Source organism: Salvelinus namaycush, chromosome 41 (assembly GCF_016432855.1).
Source record: "Salvelinus namaycush isolate Seneca chromosome 41, SaNama_1.0, whole genome shotgun sequence".
Lineage (NCBI taxonomy): Eukaryota > Metazoa > Chordata > Actinopteri > Salmoniformes > Salmonidae > Salvelinus > Salvelinus namaycush.
In genome coordinates this window covers 18716603-18734810 of record NC_052347.1, presented here as the reverse complement: position 1 = coordinate 18734810, position 18208 = coordinate 18716603, and the positions used below count along the sequence as shown (strand labels likewise).

General features: G+C 41.1%; 1 gene segment (V, D, J or C); it reads left to right on the top strand.

The window, feature by feature from the left end:
- LOC120034132 overlaps positions 1-1629 on the top strand; it is a 73879-nt gene extending 72250 nt beyond the window's left edge. The window contains 3 exon segments of the C gene segment in view: positions 281-568; positions 742-893; positions 1300-1629. Of these exon segments, the coding sequence occupies positions 281-568; positions 742-893; positions 1300-1308 (449 nt within the window).
- Positions 1630-18208: the final 16579 nt, after the last annotated feature.

Genomic DNA, 18208 nt, shown 5'->3' with positions numbered 1-18208 from the left:
AACATATTCAAATCTCCAATCTATCAAGTTTTCCCATGATCAAATACCATTACCCCAGTTCCTGTCTCAGCATCCATGCTCTACTCAGTTTCTCTCTCAGACTATGTCATGCAGCCCCCTCTCTCCCCTCCCAGTTTCTCTCCCAGACTATCAGTCATGCAACCCCCCCTCTATCCACCCAGTTTCTCTTCCAAACTATCAGTCATACAGCCCCCTCTCTCCCCAGTCTCATCCACTCCAGTCTCTCCTTCCATGACTCTCACTATCTCTCTCTCTCCAGGCTCAGTGACCCCCTCCACACCAACAGCAACCCTGCTCCAGGGTCCCAGTGAGCTCGTCTGCCTGGTGCTTGGCTTCAGCCCTTCAGACATCAACATCACCTGGCTGCTGGACAACGTCACAGAGCTGTGGAACAACAACACTAGCACCCCCTACAGGGCACCAGGAGGAAAGTTCGGCATCAGGAGCCACCTGAGCCTGGCACACCAGGACTGGACACCGGGGGCTGTTTACACCTGCAGGGTGACCCACACCACCCAGACTCTGGCCCTGAACATATCCAAACCAGGTGTCTGTCTGTCTGTCTGTCTGTTCACTCAATTCTGATACAATAATATTTTCCTGGTGCTAGCCTCTTCCTTGTCTCTTTCACCATTGTAGTAGAGCATTACAGTTTGGATTCCAGGCTAGCCTGTTTCTGCAACACTTTCTCAATGAAAATCTTTTTTTCCTTTTGAGTAGAGCTCCTTGGGGTGGAGGGTGTCTTCTTTGACGAGAACAGGTCTGATCCCATTCTGGCGGACACTGCAGAGGAGAACTGGAACATGGCCTGCATCTTCCTAGTCCTCTTCCTCATCTCCCTCCTCTACAGCTTCACAGTCACTCTGGTCAAGGTGAGAGGGAGAATATAACCACCTCACAGGTTTTCACTGCCTGGCTTTGAAGTGCAAATATATGTTTGTGCGATTAGCGTAAAACAATAAATATAAGAATGCATTCTTATGTCCCAGTGTGTCTTTACTGCTTTGATGACCTATTGAAGCACCTGTTGAGTTTCAGACATGGAATGTCATCCCACACAGAGGGTATTCACATTATCTTCATGTTCAATATAAATCAAATTGGTCTCCCCAGAGGCTATATGTTCTTGGTTTTTTGTATGTCACTTCAACCTCATTATCACACTTATTCGCATTTTATTGCTGGTTAAGCCACAGTTACATTTTGAATATAAAACAAGCATTACAAGGTTTTCACAACAACTTATACTTACTTACATTTGTATTTTCTTTTTTTCAGACAAAATGATGACTTCAGGACACTTCCATATGATGGATCCCTAGGAGTTCAACTGGAAATGAAACTATTTATTTCAACCTTTTCTTATACAATCACAACACGTTTCTTTAGAAAATTGCATAGATTTAATGACTTACTGTTGCAGGTTTGATGACAGGGAAGTGTTCTTGTTTTCATTCCCCACAAAGACAGACAACGTGGTGGCGCACTTACTTGCTCTCATCTCTTGTTAATGCATCATATAATTTTTGAGCAGAGATAAAAATGGATGTTTAACCACTATTAAATAAAGCATACAATTACTCTCTATGATGAAGTATTTAGACACCAGTTATTGCTGAATTATCTGCTTATAATAAAACATTATTTCAATCAACCTACTTTGTCCTCCTCCCTCGTGTGATATTTGTAGTTTATCGTTTTTAAATTATGTTAAAACATATATACCATTAGTAAGAATATAAATCATGTTTCATATGTGATTTGACATAAATACATATAGAGAACATTAAAAGACCACAGAAGTAGGACCATGCTTTTTGGTTGTTTTTCTGGCACTTTTTACTTGTATTTCCAGCATGATACACTAGGTTTGCTGCTGGTAGAAAATCCTAGGAAAAGTTATTTAATTGATACAAGCTTTCTCCAATCAATCAATCACAGTCTTGTTGTGCGTATGTATTTGGTGGGGGGATTCACCTTAGCCAGGGGAGGTGTATCTCTGTGAATCTTAATCACACAAAGCCTATTATTTGGCAGGGAATACTATTTGTAGATCAGCCTCTCCTGGCTTAGGTGACCCCCCCCCCCCCCAAACACACACATGCACATCCAGATTGGAGACAGCTTGTGTCAATTAAATACAATATCTTATTTCCCCCCTTTGCTGTCATGCACATTGTTTCTTCACTGTAACACCATTGGTGCCCACTAGAGGGTGCATCTGACTGTGGGCTGGTACATTTCCCATGTGAAAGGCCAATCAAGTGTGGCAATGGTCACTGGTCTGTATGCAGATGCTCACCAGTAGGAAATCAACTGGAAATATTAGCTGGCTGCATTCAGGGAAGGTCCCCATGAATACAGAGGAAGAGACAATTATTGTCAAAATGTCTGCATATGTCAGCAAGAATATCTGTGAGAGTGTGTGTGCTGCTGTGTCTATGACATCTGAGTGTGTGTGTGTATGTCTGGAGGGTTTGAAGGAATTCACATTTGGGAGGGAAGAGACTGAGTTCACCCAGCCTCCCAATTGGCTGGCGCTCGTGTAATCTGGCATCGTAAGTGCTCTGATTGGCTCTGACCGCCGTGGCTGAGGACCAACGCTGTGACACTGTTGCCGGGACGAAGTCATATCATGTTGCCAACCGACGTGCCAAGGGGCTGACGACAGGGGAGAGGAGGGCACAATGCCCAGCAGGCTGCGCTTCCAGCTACCACTTCTCTCTCCATCTGATCCTCTCCCGCATCTCCATCACCAACCATGGAGAAATAACCAGTGAACATCCTCACTCAATAGGGCACAGACAAATGACAGCCATTTAGCTGTATAATAAGGCTCATTATAGTCGACCACATCAGCATCTCATTGGTAAGCACAGTGATGACCGTAATAATTGCCACCTACACTCTTGGGAAAAAGGTGCTAAGTTTAACCATACAGAGTTTGACACCTCTGCCACAGAGGAACCCTTTTTCGGTGATGGATAGAACCCTTTGTAGAGGGTTCTACATAGAACCCTTTATGTAGGTTTCTTCAAAGAACCCCCTGAATATGGTTCTACCTAGAACCCTCTATGAATGGATCTGCCTAGAACTCTGAAGTGTTCTAATAAGAACAATTTTATCATCTAAAGGTTCTTTCTAGAACTGTCTATGAAGGGTTCTACCGAGAGCAGTTATCTTTGGAGGGTTCTTCCTCGAACCCTCTATGAACAGTTCCAACAGCCATAATAGCCTTTAAATTATAATTTTTTATGACAATACATACATCAGAAGGCCTTTGTTTAAGCACTATACCCAAACACAGTGGTGTTAGGAATCTCCTAGTTTACATGCCACATCAGGCCTGCAAGTCACATTATACTGGCTTGCAAAGTGATGTGTAATTCCTATTGGAATCCAGCCAGAGTTAGGATATCCAACAAGTGGAATTGTTAATCACCTGCAACCTGCATTTAGAATGACTGCTAGGGTAGGGAAGGGTTATTTATCTTTGTGTAACATAAAATATAACAACCAATCAATGTATACTGAAAAAATAAACGCAACATTTAAAGTGTTGGTCCCATGTTTCATGAACTGAAATATAAGATCCCCGAAACATTCCATACTCACAGAAAAAAGCATATTTCTCTCAAATATGTTGACATCCCTGTTAGCATTTCTCCTTTGCCAAGATATTACATCCACCTGACAGGTGTGGCATACCAATAAGCTGATTGAACAGCATGATCATTACACAGGTGCAGCTTGTGCTGCGGATAACAAAAGGTCACTCTAAAATGTGCAGTTTTGTCACACAATACAAGGCCACAGATGTCAAGTTGAGGGAGCGTGCAATTGGCCTGCTGACTACAGGAATGTCCACCAGAGCTGTTGCCAGAAAATGTAATGTTCCTTTATCTACCATAAACAGCCTCCAATGCCATTTTAGAGAATTTGGCAGTACAGCCAACTGGCCTCACGTGTAATCAAGTCATCCCAGGAAGTACATGTCACTGGTGTAGAGAGGAGTAGGCAGGAAGCAGTCACAGGTTTAGAACTACTGAATTTATTTAAGCACCATATATCAAAGTGAGATGAAACCCAAACACTGCTGTGCTCAAAATATCTTCATAAACAAAAAGGCACAGGGCGAACCCAAAGTGCAAATATAAAGTACTCAGGAAATAATAGGAGCAATTCCTCTAAGGAAAACAGGTAACATTTACAATGACAGACAAAGACAAATGGCAGAGGGAGTATATATACAGTGATTGAGTGGGGATTGAAACCAGGTTTGTGTAATGATGATGAGACATGCCCGGGGTTGATGAGTGAAGGCCGTTTGCCAGCAGTAGGTTTGGCAGCAGCTAGAAGGCCGGCGACGTCGAAAGTCTGAGCTGGACAGGAGGGGGAGCCAAAGCGAAGGCTGGTTAGACACTACAGTACACATCCGGCTTCTTCACCTGCGGGATTGTCTGTGAACAGCCATTTGGACAGCTGATGAAACTGTGGTTTTGCACAATAGAATCAATTTCGGCTCAAACCGTCTCAGGCAAGCTCATTTGCGTGCTCGTCGTCCTCACCAGGGTCTTGACCTGACTGCAGTTCAGCATCGTAACTGACTTCAATGGGCAAATGCCCACCTTCGATGGTCATTGGCATGCTGGAGAAGTATGCTCTTCACGGATGAATCCCGTTTCAACTATACCAGGCAGATGGCAGACAGTGTATGGTGTCGTGTGGGCGAGTGGTTTGCTGATGTCAACGTTGTGAACGGAGTGCCTCATGGAGGCGGTGAGGTTATGGTATGGGCAGGCATAAGCTACAGACGACAAACACAATTGCATTTTACCAATGGAAATTTGAATGCACAGAGATACTGTGATGAGATCCTGAGGCCCATTGTCGTTCCATTCATCCGGTGCCATCATCTCATGTTTCAGCGTGATAATGCACGGTCAAATGTCACAATGATCTGTACGCTTTCTTTCATGGCCTGCATACTCAGACATGTCACCCATTGAGTATGTTTTGGATGCTCTAGATCAACGTGTACTACAGTATGTTCCAGTTCCCGCCAATATCCAGAAACTTCGCACAGCCACTGAAGAGGAGTGGGACAACATTCCACAGGCCACAATCAACAGCCTGATCAGCTTTATGCGATGTTGTGCTGCATGAGTTAAATGGTGGTTGCACCAGATACTGACTGGTTTTCTGATCCAATCCCAATCCAAGGTTTTTGTGACCAACAGATGCATATCTGTATTCCCAGTCATGTGAAATCCATAGATTAAGGCATAATGCATTTATTTTAATTGAGTGATGTCCTTATATGTATTGTAACTCAGTAAAATCTTTGAAATTGTTGCATGTTGCTTTATATTTTTGTTCAGTGTACATGCAAAAAACACAGATATCACATTAAAACAACTAATTCTGACATCTCCCTGCAATAGAGCATGCTGGGAAATATGATATGTTTCTATGTAGAACCCTTCTTGTCTTCCAAATAATCCTTCTTGCCTTCCAAAGAATCATCAAAGAACCCTTTGTTCCAAAAACAGTTCTTAGGATGTTAAATATTCTAGGTAGAACTCTTTGCTTTACAAACAAATGTCTTCCAAAAACAGTTATTCTGATCAAAACGGTTCTTGGTAGAACCCTATCCCCCCGCAAAGAACCCTTTTGAAACTATTTTTTCAAAGTGTACAGTAACTAAATCATTATCAAAACTTTGTTGTCAGCTCCACCATTGTCATCATAACTATCCTCTACCCAGATGCTGCGCTGCTCTGCCTATCTCCACAGTGTATTGTTTATTTCAGTGCTCTGGTTAGTGGTTTGTGTATTGGATGTCTTTATCTCTGTATGGATCAGTAGAGGGAGATGTAATCCCTGCCATAATGCATCCCAATAGACTAAAGTGGCTTCCTCTCCTTTTCTCCTTCCTTTCATCTGCACAGATGTGAAATACCTATTGCTTCAGATCTGTTCAGGTTATTATCCCACCTTTGGGGGGGCGGTACTGTCAAGCCCTGACCTTAGAGAGCCGTTTTATTTCTCTATTTGGTTAGGTCAGGGTGTGATTTGGGGTGGGCATTCTATGTTGTTTGTTTCTATGTTTTGGCAGGGTATGGTTCTCAATCAGGGACAGATGTCTATCGTTGTCTCTGATTGGGAATCATACTTAGGCAGCCTTTTGTCCTTTTGGTGGTTGTGGGTAGTTGTCTTCGTTTGTGCATGTATAGCCTTACGGAGCTTCGCGTTCGTTTTGTTGTATTATTATTTTGTTGGCGACATTTTGCAAAAATATAGAGAAATGTACGCTCACCACGCTGCACCTTGGTCCATTCCATACGACGATCGTGACACAGGTCCCTTGGGAGTTAGTATAAAGGTTCCCGAAGTTGGCTGTTGAAGGAGGCCCAAATAAAGTAAGGCTTGGCCATTTGTTTGTTTTTACCTGTTATGAAGTATCTATTGTCCGAGTTTTGGTTGCACACATGTAAATTCTCTTGATAAGAAATGTCATTTAAAACCCAATGTAAACCTGATTCACAAAATGTTTGACATTATTGAAATATCTTTAAATCATTTTTGACTTTCTAGTGAGGCCTGATCACCCTCACTAAAAAGACTAGAGACATTGGTTGAGATTTAAATGGGCTATGTAAACACTAATAATTAGAAGAAGTTTATAATTTAGCAATAGTCCTATGTGTGATTTGAACCACGAGAAGGACAGAGAGAGAGTGCTGGCCCTGACTGAGGGACACCTGTCTCTAGTCTATTTGACTATTTATTGAATTACCTTATGGGATACAATGAAGTTAAGATGGAGTCATCAAGGGTTGTAATTGTAATTGTATTTGTTATTTTGATTTAACAGGCAGCTTTGTTTTTTTCATCCACTTTGAACATCCTTTCATCTGCACAGATGTGAAATACCTATTGCTTCCACATATCTTGTGTGCTCAGATCTGTTCAGGTTATTAATGACAGATCAGTATTTCAATGCATTTCTAGTCTAAAGTGATACATTTCGCAGTGTGCAGACCTCCACAATCAACCTGATAACACCAGAAGAATGAGTCCCCAGAGGTATCAGGTTGATTGTGGAGGTCTGCACACTGCGAAATGTATATCACTTTAGAATAGAAATGCATTGAAATACTGATTGGTTAACCTCAATTTTTGCCTAAAATGACATACCCAAATCTAACTGCCTGTAGCTCAGGCCCTGAAGCAAGGATATGTATATTCTTGGTACCATTTGAAAGGAAACACTATGAAGTTTATGGAAATGTGAAAGGAATGCAGTAGAATATAACACAATAGATCTGGTAAAAGATAATACAAAGAAAAACCAACCGTTCTTTTGTATTTTTTTTGTACCATCATCTTTGAAATGCAAAAGAAAGGCCATGATTTATTTTTCCAGCCAGGTGCAATTTAAATTATGTTCACTAGATGGCATCAGTGTATGTGCAAAGTTTGAGACTGATCAAATGAACCACTGCATTTCTGTTCAAAATGTTGTATCAAGACTGCCCAAATGTGCCTAAATATCTTTTCATGTTCAAAATTGTGCACTCTCCTCAAACAATAGCATGATATTATTTTACTGTACATTGGACAGTGCAGTTAGATTAACAAGACTTTAGGCTTTCTGCCAATATCAGATGTCTATGTCCAGGGATTTATTTTTATTACTTACAACTTCATGCTAATCACATTAGCCTATGTTAGCTCAACCGTCCCACGGGGGGACACTGGTCCCATATAGGTTAACAGCCACTCCCAACAAAAGCTCCAGCTGAAATGCTATTGTCAGAATCCCTAAATGAAATTGTGTAATGAAGCATTTGTGTAACTGTATGAAGCGAAGGTCTTAACCTCTAACACCTCCCAAACCCGGATCCGGGATCCCCCCCATCACAAAAGCTGACTAGCATAGCCTAGCCTAAAGTTACAGGGATATCATAAAATAAAATGTTCATGAAATCACAAGTCCAAGACACCAAATGAAAGATACAGATCTTGTGATTCAAGCCATCATCTCTGATTTTTAAAATGTTTTACAGGGAAGACACTATGTAAATCTATTAGCTAACCACGTTAGCAAAAGACAACAATTTTCTTACTCCACCATTTTCTTACTGCATCAGTAGCTATCACAAATTCGACCAAATAAAGATATAAATAGCCACTAACCAAGAAACAAACCTCATCAGATGACAGTCTGATAACATATTTATTGTATAGCATAGGTTTTGTTAGAAAAATGTGCATATTTCAGGTATAAATCATAGTTTACAATTGCAGCCCCCATCACAACTATCACTAAAATGACTAGAATAATTACAGAGACCATCGTGTATTAGCTAATTACTCATCATAAAACATTTCTTAAAAATACACAGCGTACAGCAATTGAAAGACACAGATCTTGTGAATCAAGACAATATTTCAGATTTTCTAAGTGTTTTACAGCGAAAACACAATATAGCGTTATCTTAGCTTACTACAATAGTCAGTCACACAGTAGCATTGATTCAAGCCAAAAATAGCAATAACGTTATAAACCACCAAACGCTATTAATTTTTTCACTAACCTTCTCAGAATTCTTCAGATGACAGTCCTGTAACATCATATTACACAATGCATATAGTTTGTTCGAAAATGTGCATATTTAGCCGCACAATTCGTGGTTACACAACGTGTTTAGTGGGCAAAAAATCAAGCAATCTGTCCGGCGCCATTTTGGAAAGGCACCTAATCTTATCGAAAACTATTCATAAACTTGACTAAAAAAATACAGGTTGGACAGCAATTGAAAGACAAATTAGTTCTTAATGCAATCGCTGAATTACATTTTTAAAATTAACCTTACTGCGCAATACTGGGTACAATACAGGGTGCGATAGCGCAACGCTACACGGAAAATAATGGCGTCTAATACATTTTTCTTTTTCAACAGAACAACGTTTTATCAGCATAAATAGTACTTAATATTAGCTGAACTCCCATCAGAATCTCTTTTCTAATAATCAAGTTCTGTGTTCATGCAAGTGATTGATTGAACGAATCCTCACACTCAGTATCTGCAATTTGTCAGTACGCCCAGACCCTTGTTTTGAGAACAAAATATATCTCAGTTTCAAGATCTCAGCTTAGAGAGAAGAAGCCTCGTGAGGTATTGGTCTGTCACGTGCATGACCCAGTATATCGGTCGCAATAAATGAAGCAAACGTTAATGATGAATTAATTATGAATGATGAATAAGCTAAATTATTCAAATATAACTTGTCTGTATATAAGGAAACTAACGGGAGTGCCCCAGTAGAGCACCTGATTGACATGTGTACTTGGTGCATTGAGTTGAATGGAACCTCTCCAGCACGCTGATAATAAAGAATGATTCATTTAAGATTGACTTCCAGTGTCCCTGTGTAGAATTTCCACGACAGTGTTTACAGTAGGCTATATCCAGATTGATGGCATATAGTTTTTGTGCCATGTCCATTCACTGTCATGCATTCTACTCATATTGTCTCGTTCTTAAATTCCCGCATGGAGTCACTCATTTCAGTAATTTATTAATAAATGCATTAAATGCAGACTTCCATGTTATTCATGTGTTGTGTATTGTTTGTGTATTCAAACATGAAATAAACTCAGCAAAATAAGAAATGTCCCTTTTTCAGGACCCTGTCTTTCAAAGATAATTCGTAAATATGAAAATATCTCCACAGATCGTCATTGTAAAGGGTTTAACGTTTCTAGGACACACGTTCCGCTAGCGGAACCCCCCCACAACATTCCGCTGAAAAGGCAGCGTGGGAAATTCAAAAATATTTTTATGAAATATGTAGCTTTCACACTTTAACACACTTTAACAAGTCCAATACAGCAAGAGAAACATAAACATCTTGTTAACCTGTCTGGCACCGGGGTTCCGCTAGCGGAACTCCTCCCACATTCCACTGAAAAGAAATTCAAAAAATATTTTTGAGAAATATTTAACTTTCACACATTAACAAGTCCAATACAGCAAATGAAAGATACACATCTTGTGAATCCAGTCAACATGTCCGATTTTTAAAATGTTTTACAGCGAAAACACCACATATATTTATGTTAGCTCACCACCAAATACAAAAAAGGACAGACATTTTTCACAGCACAGGTAGCATGCACAAAGCCAACCTAACTAACCAAGAACCAACCAAACTAACCAAGAAACAACTTCATCAGATGACAGTCTTATAACATGTTATACAATAAATCTATGTTTTGTTCGAAAAATGTGCATATTTGAGGTATAAATCAGTTTTACATTGCAGCTACCATCACAGCTACTGTCAGAAATAGAACCGAAGCAGCCAGAGTAATTACAGACACCAACGTCAAATACCTAAATACTCATCATAAAACATTTCTGAAAAATCGATGGTGTACAGCAAATTAAAGACAAACATCTTGTGAATCCAGCCAATATTTCCGATTTTAAAAAAAAAAGTGTTTTACAGCGAAAACACAATATAGCATTATATTAGCTTACTACAATAGCCTACCACACGACCGCATTCATTCATCAAGGCACGTTAGCGATAGCAATAGGCACGTTAGCGATAGCGAATAAACCAGCAAAAGATATTAATTTTCACTAACCTTCATAAACCTTCATCAGATGACAGTCCTATAACATCAGGTTATACATACACTTATGTTTTTGTTCGAAAATGTGTATATTTAGAGCTGAAATCAGTGATTATACATTGTGCTAACGTAGCATCTTTTTCCCAGAATGTCCGGATATTTTTATGACACACCTATTCTGACCAAATAACTATTCATAAACGTTACTAGAAAATACATGTTGTATAGGAAATGATAGATACACTAGTTCTTAATGCAATCGCCGTGTTAGAATTCTAAAAATAACTTCATTACGACATCCAGCTTAGTTATAGCGAGAGAGTGCCCAAAATCTGGGCGCAAACTACTATTTCACATGTTCGACAGATATATGAAATAGCATCATAAAATGGGTCCTACTTTTGATGATCTTCCATCAGAATGTTGTACAAGGGGTCCTTTGTCCAGAACAATCGTTGTTTGGTTTTAGAATGTCCTCTTCTCCAGTCAATTAGCACGGAAAGCTAGCAAAGTAGCGCGAAGCTCTCCTTCCTGAACAAAGGCACACAACGCAACACGCCTAACGTCCCGAATAAATTTCAATAATCTAATAAAACTATATTGAAAAAACATACTTTACGATGATATTGTCACATTTATCAAATAAAATCAAAGCCGGAGATATTAGTCGTCTATAACGACAGCTTTTCAGAAGGCAATACCAGGTCCCTTCTCGCACGCTCCAGAAAACAGGAAACTGGTGACACGTCATGCCAAGAGCTTTTATTCGACCCCAGATCAAGTTATACGCTCCATTTCTTCTCTCACTGCCTGTCGACATCTAGTGGAAGACGTATGAAGTCCATGTATACTAATAAATATCAAGGACATTTATAGGCAGGCCCTAGAACAGAGCATCGATTTCAGATTTTCCACTTCCTGTCAGGAAGTTTGCTGCAAAATGAGTTCTGTTTTACTCACAGATATAATTCAAACGGTTTTAGAAACTAGAGAGTGTTTTCTATCCAATAATAATATGCATATTGTAAGAGCAAGAATTGAGTACGAGGCCATTTAAATTGGGCACGATTTTCCCCCAAAGTGAAAACAGCTCCCTCTGTCCTCAACAGGTTATTAATCTACCCATCGTGTCCGATTTAAAAAAAAAAAAAAAAAAAATGCTTTACAGCGAAAACACAACATATGATTATGTTAGATCACCACCAAGTTCAAAAAACACACAGCCATTTTCCCAGCCAAAGATAGGAGTCACAAAAACAGAAATAGAGATAAAATGAATCACTAACCTTTGATGATCTTCATCAGATGACACTCATAGGACATCATGTTACACAATACATGTATTTTTTGTTCGATAATGTGCATATTTATATCCAAAAATCTTAGTTTACATTGGCGCCATGTTCAGAAATGACTCTAAAATATCCGGAGTAATTGCAGAGCCACGTCAAATAACAGAAATACTCATCATACACTTTGATGAAAGATACACTACACTCGATCCCTCCGATGTCAACAACTACAGACCAGTATCCCTTCTTTCTTTTCTCTCAAACTCTTGAACGTGCCGTCCTTGGCCAGCTCTCCTGCTATCTCTCTCAGAATGACCTTCTTGATCCAAATCAGTCAGGTTTCAAGACTAGTCATTCAACTGAGACTGCTCTTCTCTGTGTCACGGAGGCGCTCCGCACTGCTAAAGCTAACTCTCTCTCCTCTGCTCTCATCCTTCTAGACCTATCGGCTGCCTTTGATACTGTGAACCATCAGATCCTCCTCTCCACCCTCTCCGAGTTGGGCATCTCCGGCGCGGCCCACGCTTGGATTGCGTCCTACCTGACAGGTCACTCCTACCAGGTGACGTGGCGAATCTGTCTCCGCACCACGTGCTCTCACCACTGGTGTCCCCCAGGGCTCTGTTCTAGGCCCTCTTGTCACGTTCCTGACCTGTTTTCTGTTAGTTTTGTATGTGTTAGTTGGTCAGGACGTGAGTTTGGGTGGGCAGTCTATGTTTTCTGTTTCTATGTTGGTTTAAAGGGTGACCTAATATGGCTCTCAATTAGAGGCAGGTGGTTTTCATTTCCTCTGATTGAGAGTCATATTAAGGTAGGTGTTTTCACACTGTTTGTTTGTGGGTGGTTGTCTCCTGTGTTAGTGTCTGTCTATGTTGCACCATACGGGACTGTTTCGGTTTGTTTGTTCATTTTGTTCGTTCGGTTTTTATGTAGTCATTTCCCTGTTCGTGCGTTCTTCGTGTTACATGTAAGTTCTTACGTCCAGGTTTGTCTACATCGTTTATTGTTTTGTTAGTTAGTCAAGTATAGTTCGTTTTTTGTCTTTGTTGTTTTGTCGTGTCAAATAAATATCATGTCGAAGTATCACGCTGCGTCTTGGTTCAATCCATGCTCCTCCTCTTCGGATGAAGAGGAAGAGGAGAACCGTTACACCTCTCCTATTCTCGCTATACACCAAGTCACTTGGCTCTGTCATATCCTCACATGGTCTCTCCTATCATTGCTATGCAGATGACACACAATTAATCTTCTCCTTTCCCCCTTCTGATAACCAGGTGGCGAATCGCATCTCTGCATGTCTGGCAGACATATCAGTGTGGATGACGGATCACCACCTCAAGCTGAACCTCGGCAAGACGGAGCTGCTCTTTCTCCCGGGGAAGGACTGCCCGTTCCATGATCTCGCCATCACGGTTGACAACTCCATTGTGTCCTCCTCCCAGAGCGCTAAGAACCTTGGCGTGATCCTGGACAACACCCTGTCGTTCTCAACTAACATCAAGGCGGTGACCCGTTCCTGTAGGTTCATGCTCTACAACATTCGCAGAGTACGACCCTGCCTCACACAGGAAGCGGCGCAGGTCCTAATCCAGGCACTTGTCATCTCCCGTCTGGATTACTGCAACTCGCTGTTGGCTGGGCTCCCTGCCTGTGCCATTAAACCCCTACAACTCATCCAGAACGCCGCAGCCCGTCTGGTGTTCAACCTTCCCAAGTTCTCTCACGTCACCCCACTCCTCCGCTCTCTCCACTGGCTTCCAGTTGAAGCTCGCATCCGCTACAAGACCATGGTGCTTGCCTACGGAGCTGTGAGGGGAACGTCACCTCCGTACCTTCAGGCTCTGATCAGGCCCTACACCCAAACAAGGGCACTGCGTTCATCCACCTCTGGCCTGCTCGCCTCCCTACCTCTGAGGAAGTACAGTTCCCGCTCAGCCCAGTCAAAACTGTTCGTTGCTCTGGCACCCCAATGGTGGAACAAACTCCCTCACGACGCCAGGTCAGCGGAGTCAATCACCACCTTCCAGAGACACCTGAAACCCCACCTCTTTAAGGAATACCTAGGATAGGATAAAGTAATCCTTCTAATCCCCCCCCCCCCCCCCCCCCCTTTAAAAGATTTAGATGCACTATTGTAAAGTGGTTGTTCCACTGGATATCATAAGGTGAATGCACCAATTTGTAAGTCGCTCTGGATAAGAGCGTCTGCTAAATGACTTAAATGTAAATACATGTTTTACATATAATTAAATATACACTTGTTCTTAATGCAACCGCTGCGTCAGATTTCAAAAAAACTTTACGGAAAAAGCACACCATGCAATAATCTGAGACGGCGCTCAAATATAATTAACATTTCTCCGCCATGTTGGAGTCAACAGAAATACGAAATATTCCCTTTGAATATCTTCATCAGAATGCATTCCCAGGAATCCTAGTTCGACAATAAATTGTTGTTTTGTTCGATAATGTCAATTATTTATGTCCAAATAGCTGCTTTTGCTAGCGCGTTTAGTACACATATCCGAACGCTCGTGCAAGTGACGCATAACGTCGGACGAAAACTTCAAAACGTTATCACAGGTCGAATAAACTTGTCAAACTAAGTAGATAATCAATCTTCAGGATGTTTTTAAATCATATATATCCAATAACGTTCCAACCGGAGCATTCCTTTGTGTCTGTAAAAGTTATGGAACGCAAGGCGATATCATGAGGAATGCGCATGACCAGGAACTGGCAATCTGCCAGACCACTGACTTAAACACCTCCCATCCGGTCCCACATCACAGTATACACTTCATTCAACGTTCTACTGACTGTTGACATCTAGTGGAAGGCGTAGGAAGTGCAAACAAATCCATATCTTCCTGGGATTTGAATAGGCGATGAGTAGAAAAAACACCAGCCTCAGAATTTCCAATTCCTGTTTGGAAGTTTCCCTGCCATATGAGTTCTGTTATACAGTTTTAGAAACTTCAGCGTGTTTTCTATCCAATAGTAATAATAATATGCATATATTAGCATCTGGGACAGAGTAGGAGGCAGTTCACTATGGGCACGCAATTCATCCAAAGTGAAAATGCTGCCCCCTATCCCTAAAAAGTTAAACACTTTCCCATGCTGGTTCAATGAACCATAAAAAATGTATGAACATGCACTTGTGGAACAGTCGTTAAGACACTAACAGCTTACAGACGGTAGGCAATTAAGGTCACAGTTATGAAAACTTAGGACACTAAAGAGGCCTTTCTACTGACTCTGAAAAACAGCAAAAGAAAGATGCCCAGGGTCCCTGCTCATCTGCGTGAACGTGCCTTAGGCATGCTGCAAGGAGGCGTGAGGACTGCAGATGTGGCCAGGGCAATAAATTGCAATGTCAGTACTAAGACAGCGCTACAGGGAGACAGGACGGACAGCTGATCGTCCTCGGAGTAGCAGTCCGCGTGTAACAACACCTGCACAGGATCGGTACATCCGAACATCACACCTGTGGGACAGGTACAGGATGGCAACAACAACTGCCCAAGTTACACCAGGAACACACAATCCCTCCATCAGTGCTCAGACTGTCCGCAATAGGCTGAGAGAGGCTGGACTGAGGGCTTGTAGGCCTGTTGTAAGGCAGGTCCTCACCAGACATCACCGGCAACAACGTCGTCTACGGGCACAAACCCACCGTCGCTGGACCAGACAGGACTGGCAGAAAGTGCTCTTCACTGTTGAATCGCGGTTTTGTCTCACATGGGGTGTTGGGCAGATTTGCATTTATCGCCGAAGGAATGAGCGTTACACCGAGGCCTGTACTCTGGAGCGGGATCGATTTGGAGGTGGAGGGTCCATCATGGTCTGGGGCGGTGTGTCACAGCATCATCGGACTGAGCTTGTTGTCATTGCAGGCAATCTCAACGCTGTGCATTACAAGGAAAACATCCTCCTTTCTCATGTGGTACCCTTCCTGCAGGCTCATCCTGACATGACCCTTCAGCATGACAATGCCACCAGCCATACTGCTCGTTCTATGCGTGATTTCCTACAAGACAGGAATGTCAGTGTTCTGCCATGGCCAGCGAAGAGCCCGGATCTCAATCCCATTGAGCACGTCTGGGACCTGTTGGATCGGAGGGTGAGGGCTAGGACCATTCCCCCCAGAAATGTTCAGGAACTTGCAGGTGCCTTGGTGGAAAAGTGGAGTAACATCTCACAGCAAGAACTGGCAAATCTGGTGCAGTCCACGAGGAAGAGATGCACTGCAGTACTTAATGCAGCTGGTGGCCACACCAGATACTGACTTTTACTTTTGATTTTGACCCCCCCTTTGTTCAGGGACACATTATTCCATTTCTGTTAGTCACATGTCTGTGGAACTTGTTCAGTTTATGTCTCAGTTGTTGAATCTTGTTATGTTCATACAAGTATTTACACATGTTAAGTTTGCTGAAAATAAACACAGTTGACAGTGAGAGGACGTTTCTTTTTTTGCTGAGTTTATGTATGATGACTGTAGGCCTATCTGCAGGGTGTGCTTCCATGCTCATATATGTGTATGAAAATATGTATGCATGAACATAATGATGAATATATATATATATATACTGTATATGTGTGTGCAGACATACAAACATGTATGAATGCATATATAAATGCGTTTTGGAGCTGTATGTTAGTACAGGCCTGACAATACATAGGCCTGTATGCGAAAATGGAGGCAAACTCACTCTGAGATATATCTGGTGCTGTGAATCATTTTTTACATTATACCCTTCATACGGATTTCTTCCATATTAGTAAAAGCATTTACATTGTATAAGGTCTGTAGTGCTCTATTGATCATGTTGGGGGAGATGACAGGTAACAGTATAGGCCAGGGTTTCCCAAACGTGGTCCTCGGGACCCAAAGGGGTGCATGTTTTGGTTTTTGCCCTAGCACTACAAAACTGATTCCAATAATCAACAAATCATCGAGCTTTGATCATTTGCATCAGCTGTGTAGTGTTTGAGCAAAAACCAAAACGTGCACCCCTTGGGGTCCCAAGGACCACGTTTGGGAAATGCTGGTATAGGCTGAAGCATATGTCCCACACTGTAAAAAGTAATTAGTTCAGCTAACTACATTTTTTTGAGGAAACCTATTGCCTAGAACCATTCTAGTAACCCAAAGTATTACAGTGTTCAAGACTTAAAGTAATAAAGTGACATCACCAACCATATTGTTATCTTTTTAAGTTCTAAATACTTAATACTTTGTGTTCTATTAACTTTTTAACACTAAATTGTATTATGTATTCTGAAATATAACGATTGAAGTTACTTGAACATTATTTGTTGTACTGAACATAAACATGTAGGGTCCCTTCTACTTAATTATTTACCTTAATTACTATACTTTCCTTTCTTCAAACATGCATACAACATTGTGTAAAAGTATCCTAAATTCAACAAAGAACATAACTTGCAAAAACGTCATAATTCTATATCAGCAAAACACAGATAAATCAAGTGTTTTTACTAAAATATCAACGTGTCTGACAACTACTTTGTTATTGTAAGTAAAGACATGTATTTCTTTTTTCAACAGTATTCTTATTTTGACTCCTAGGCATCTGGAATAGACACTATTCAGTAGTTAGGACCTTAAAAGAGGGCAGACGGACTCTTATCATTTAAGTAAAGATGCAAAACATAATAGAATCAAGTAAGATTAACTTATTTCATAAATGTTCGATTGACTTTAAGATATTAAATAATCATTAACTTTACATTAGCCGAACACAAATAAATAAAGTTATTTACTCAGTAAGTTAATATTTGTTAACAGTACTCAAAAACATGAAATGATATGAAATCTTATTGACATCTGATTTAGCACCACTTTTATGATTTGAGTTTTACTGACGGTTGGAGATGTTTGAGTAGCCACTACTCATTTTCATTAATGAGTTAGCCAGTGACCTTTTTATTGTGTAGGTAGCCTGAATATGATTGACTGCCAATACAAATATTGGGGACGAACGATACAAAGAACACCCTCCCACCAACATTTTTTATATATTCCCCATGAAATAGCCTACATAGGCTATAAAGCAGGTCCAACTCAGCCATGCAATGGTAGAACACAGGGCTCCATCTCTCTCTAAGCAAAATATGTTTTTATTTGATTCCCCGTTATTTGCAGGCATGATTATTTATTCTTTGCACGCACTGGGTTCACCTAAATGAATGTAGTCTAGACACACGCGCACGC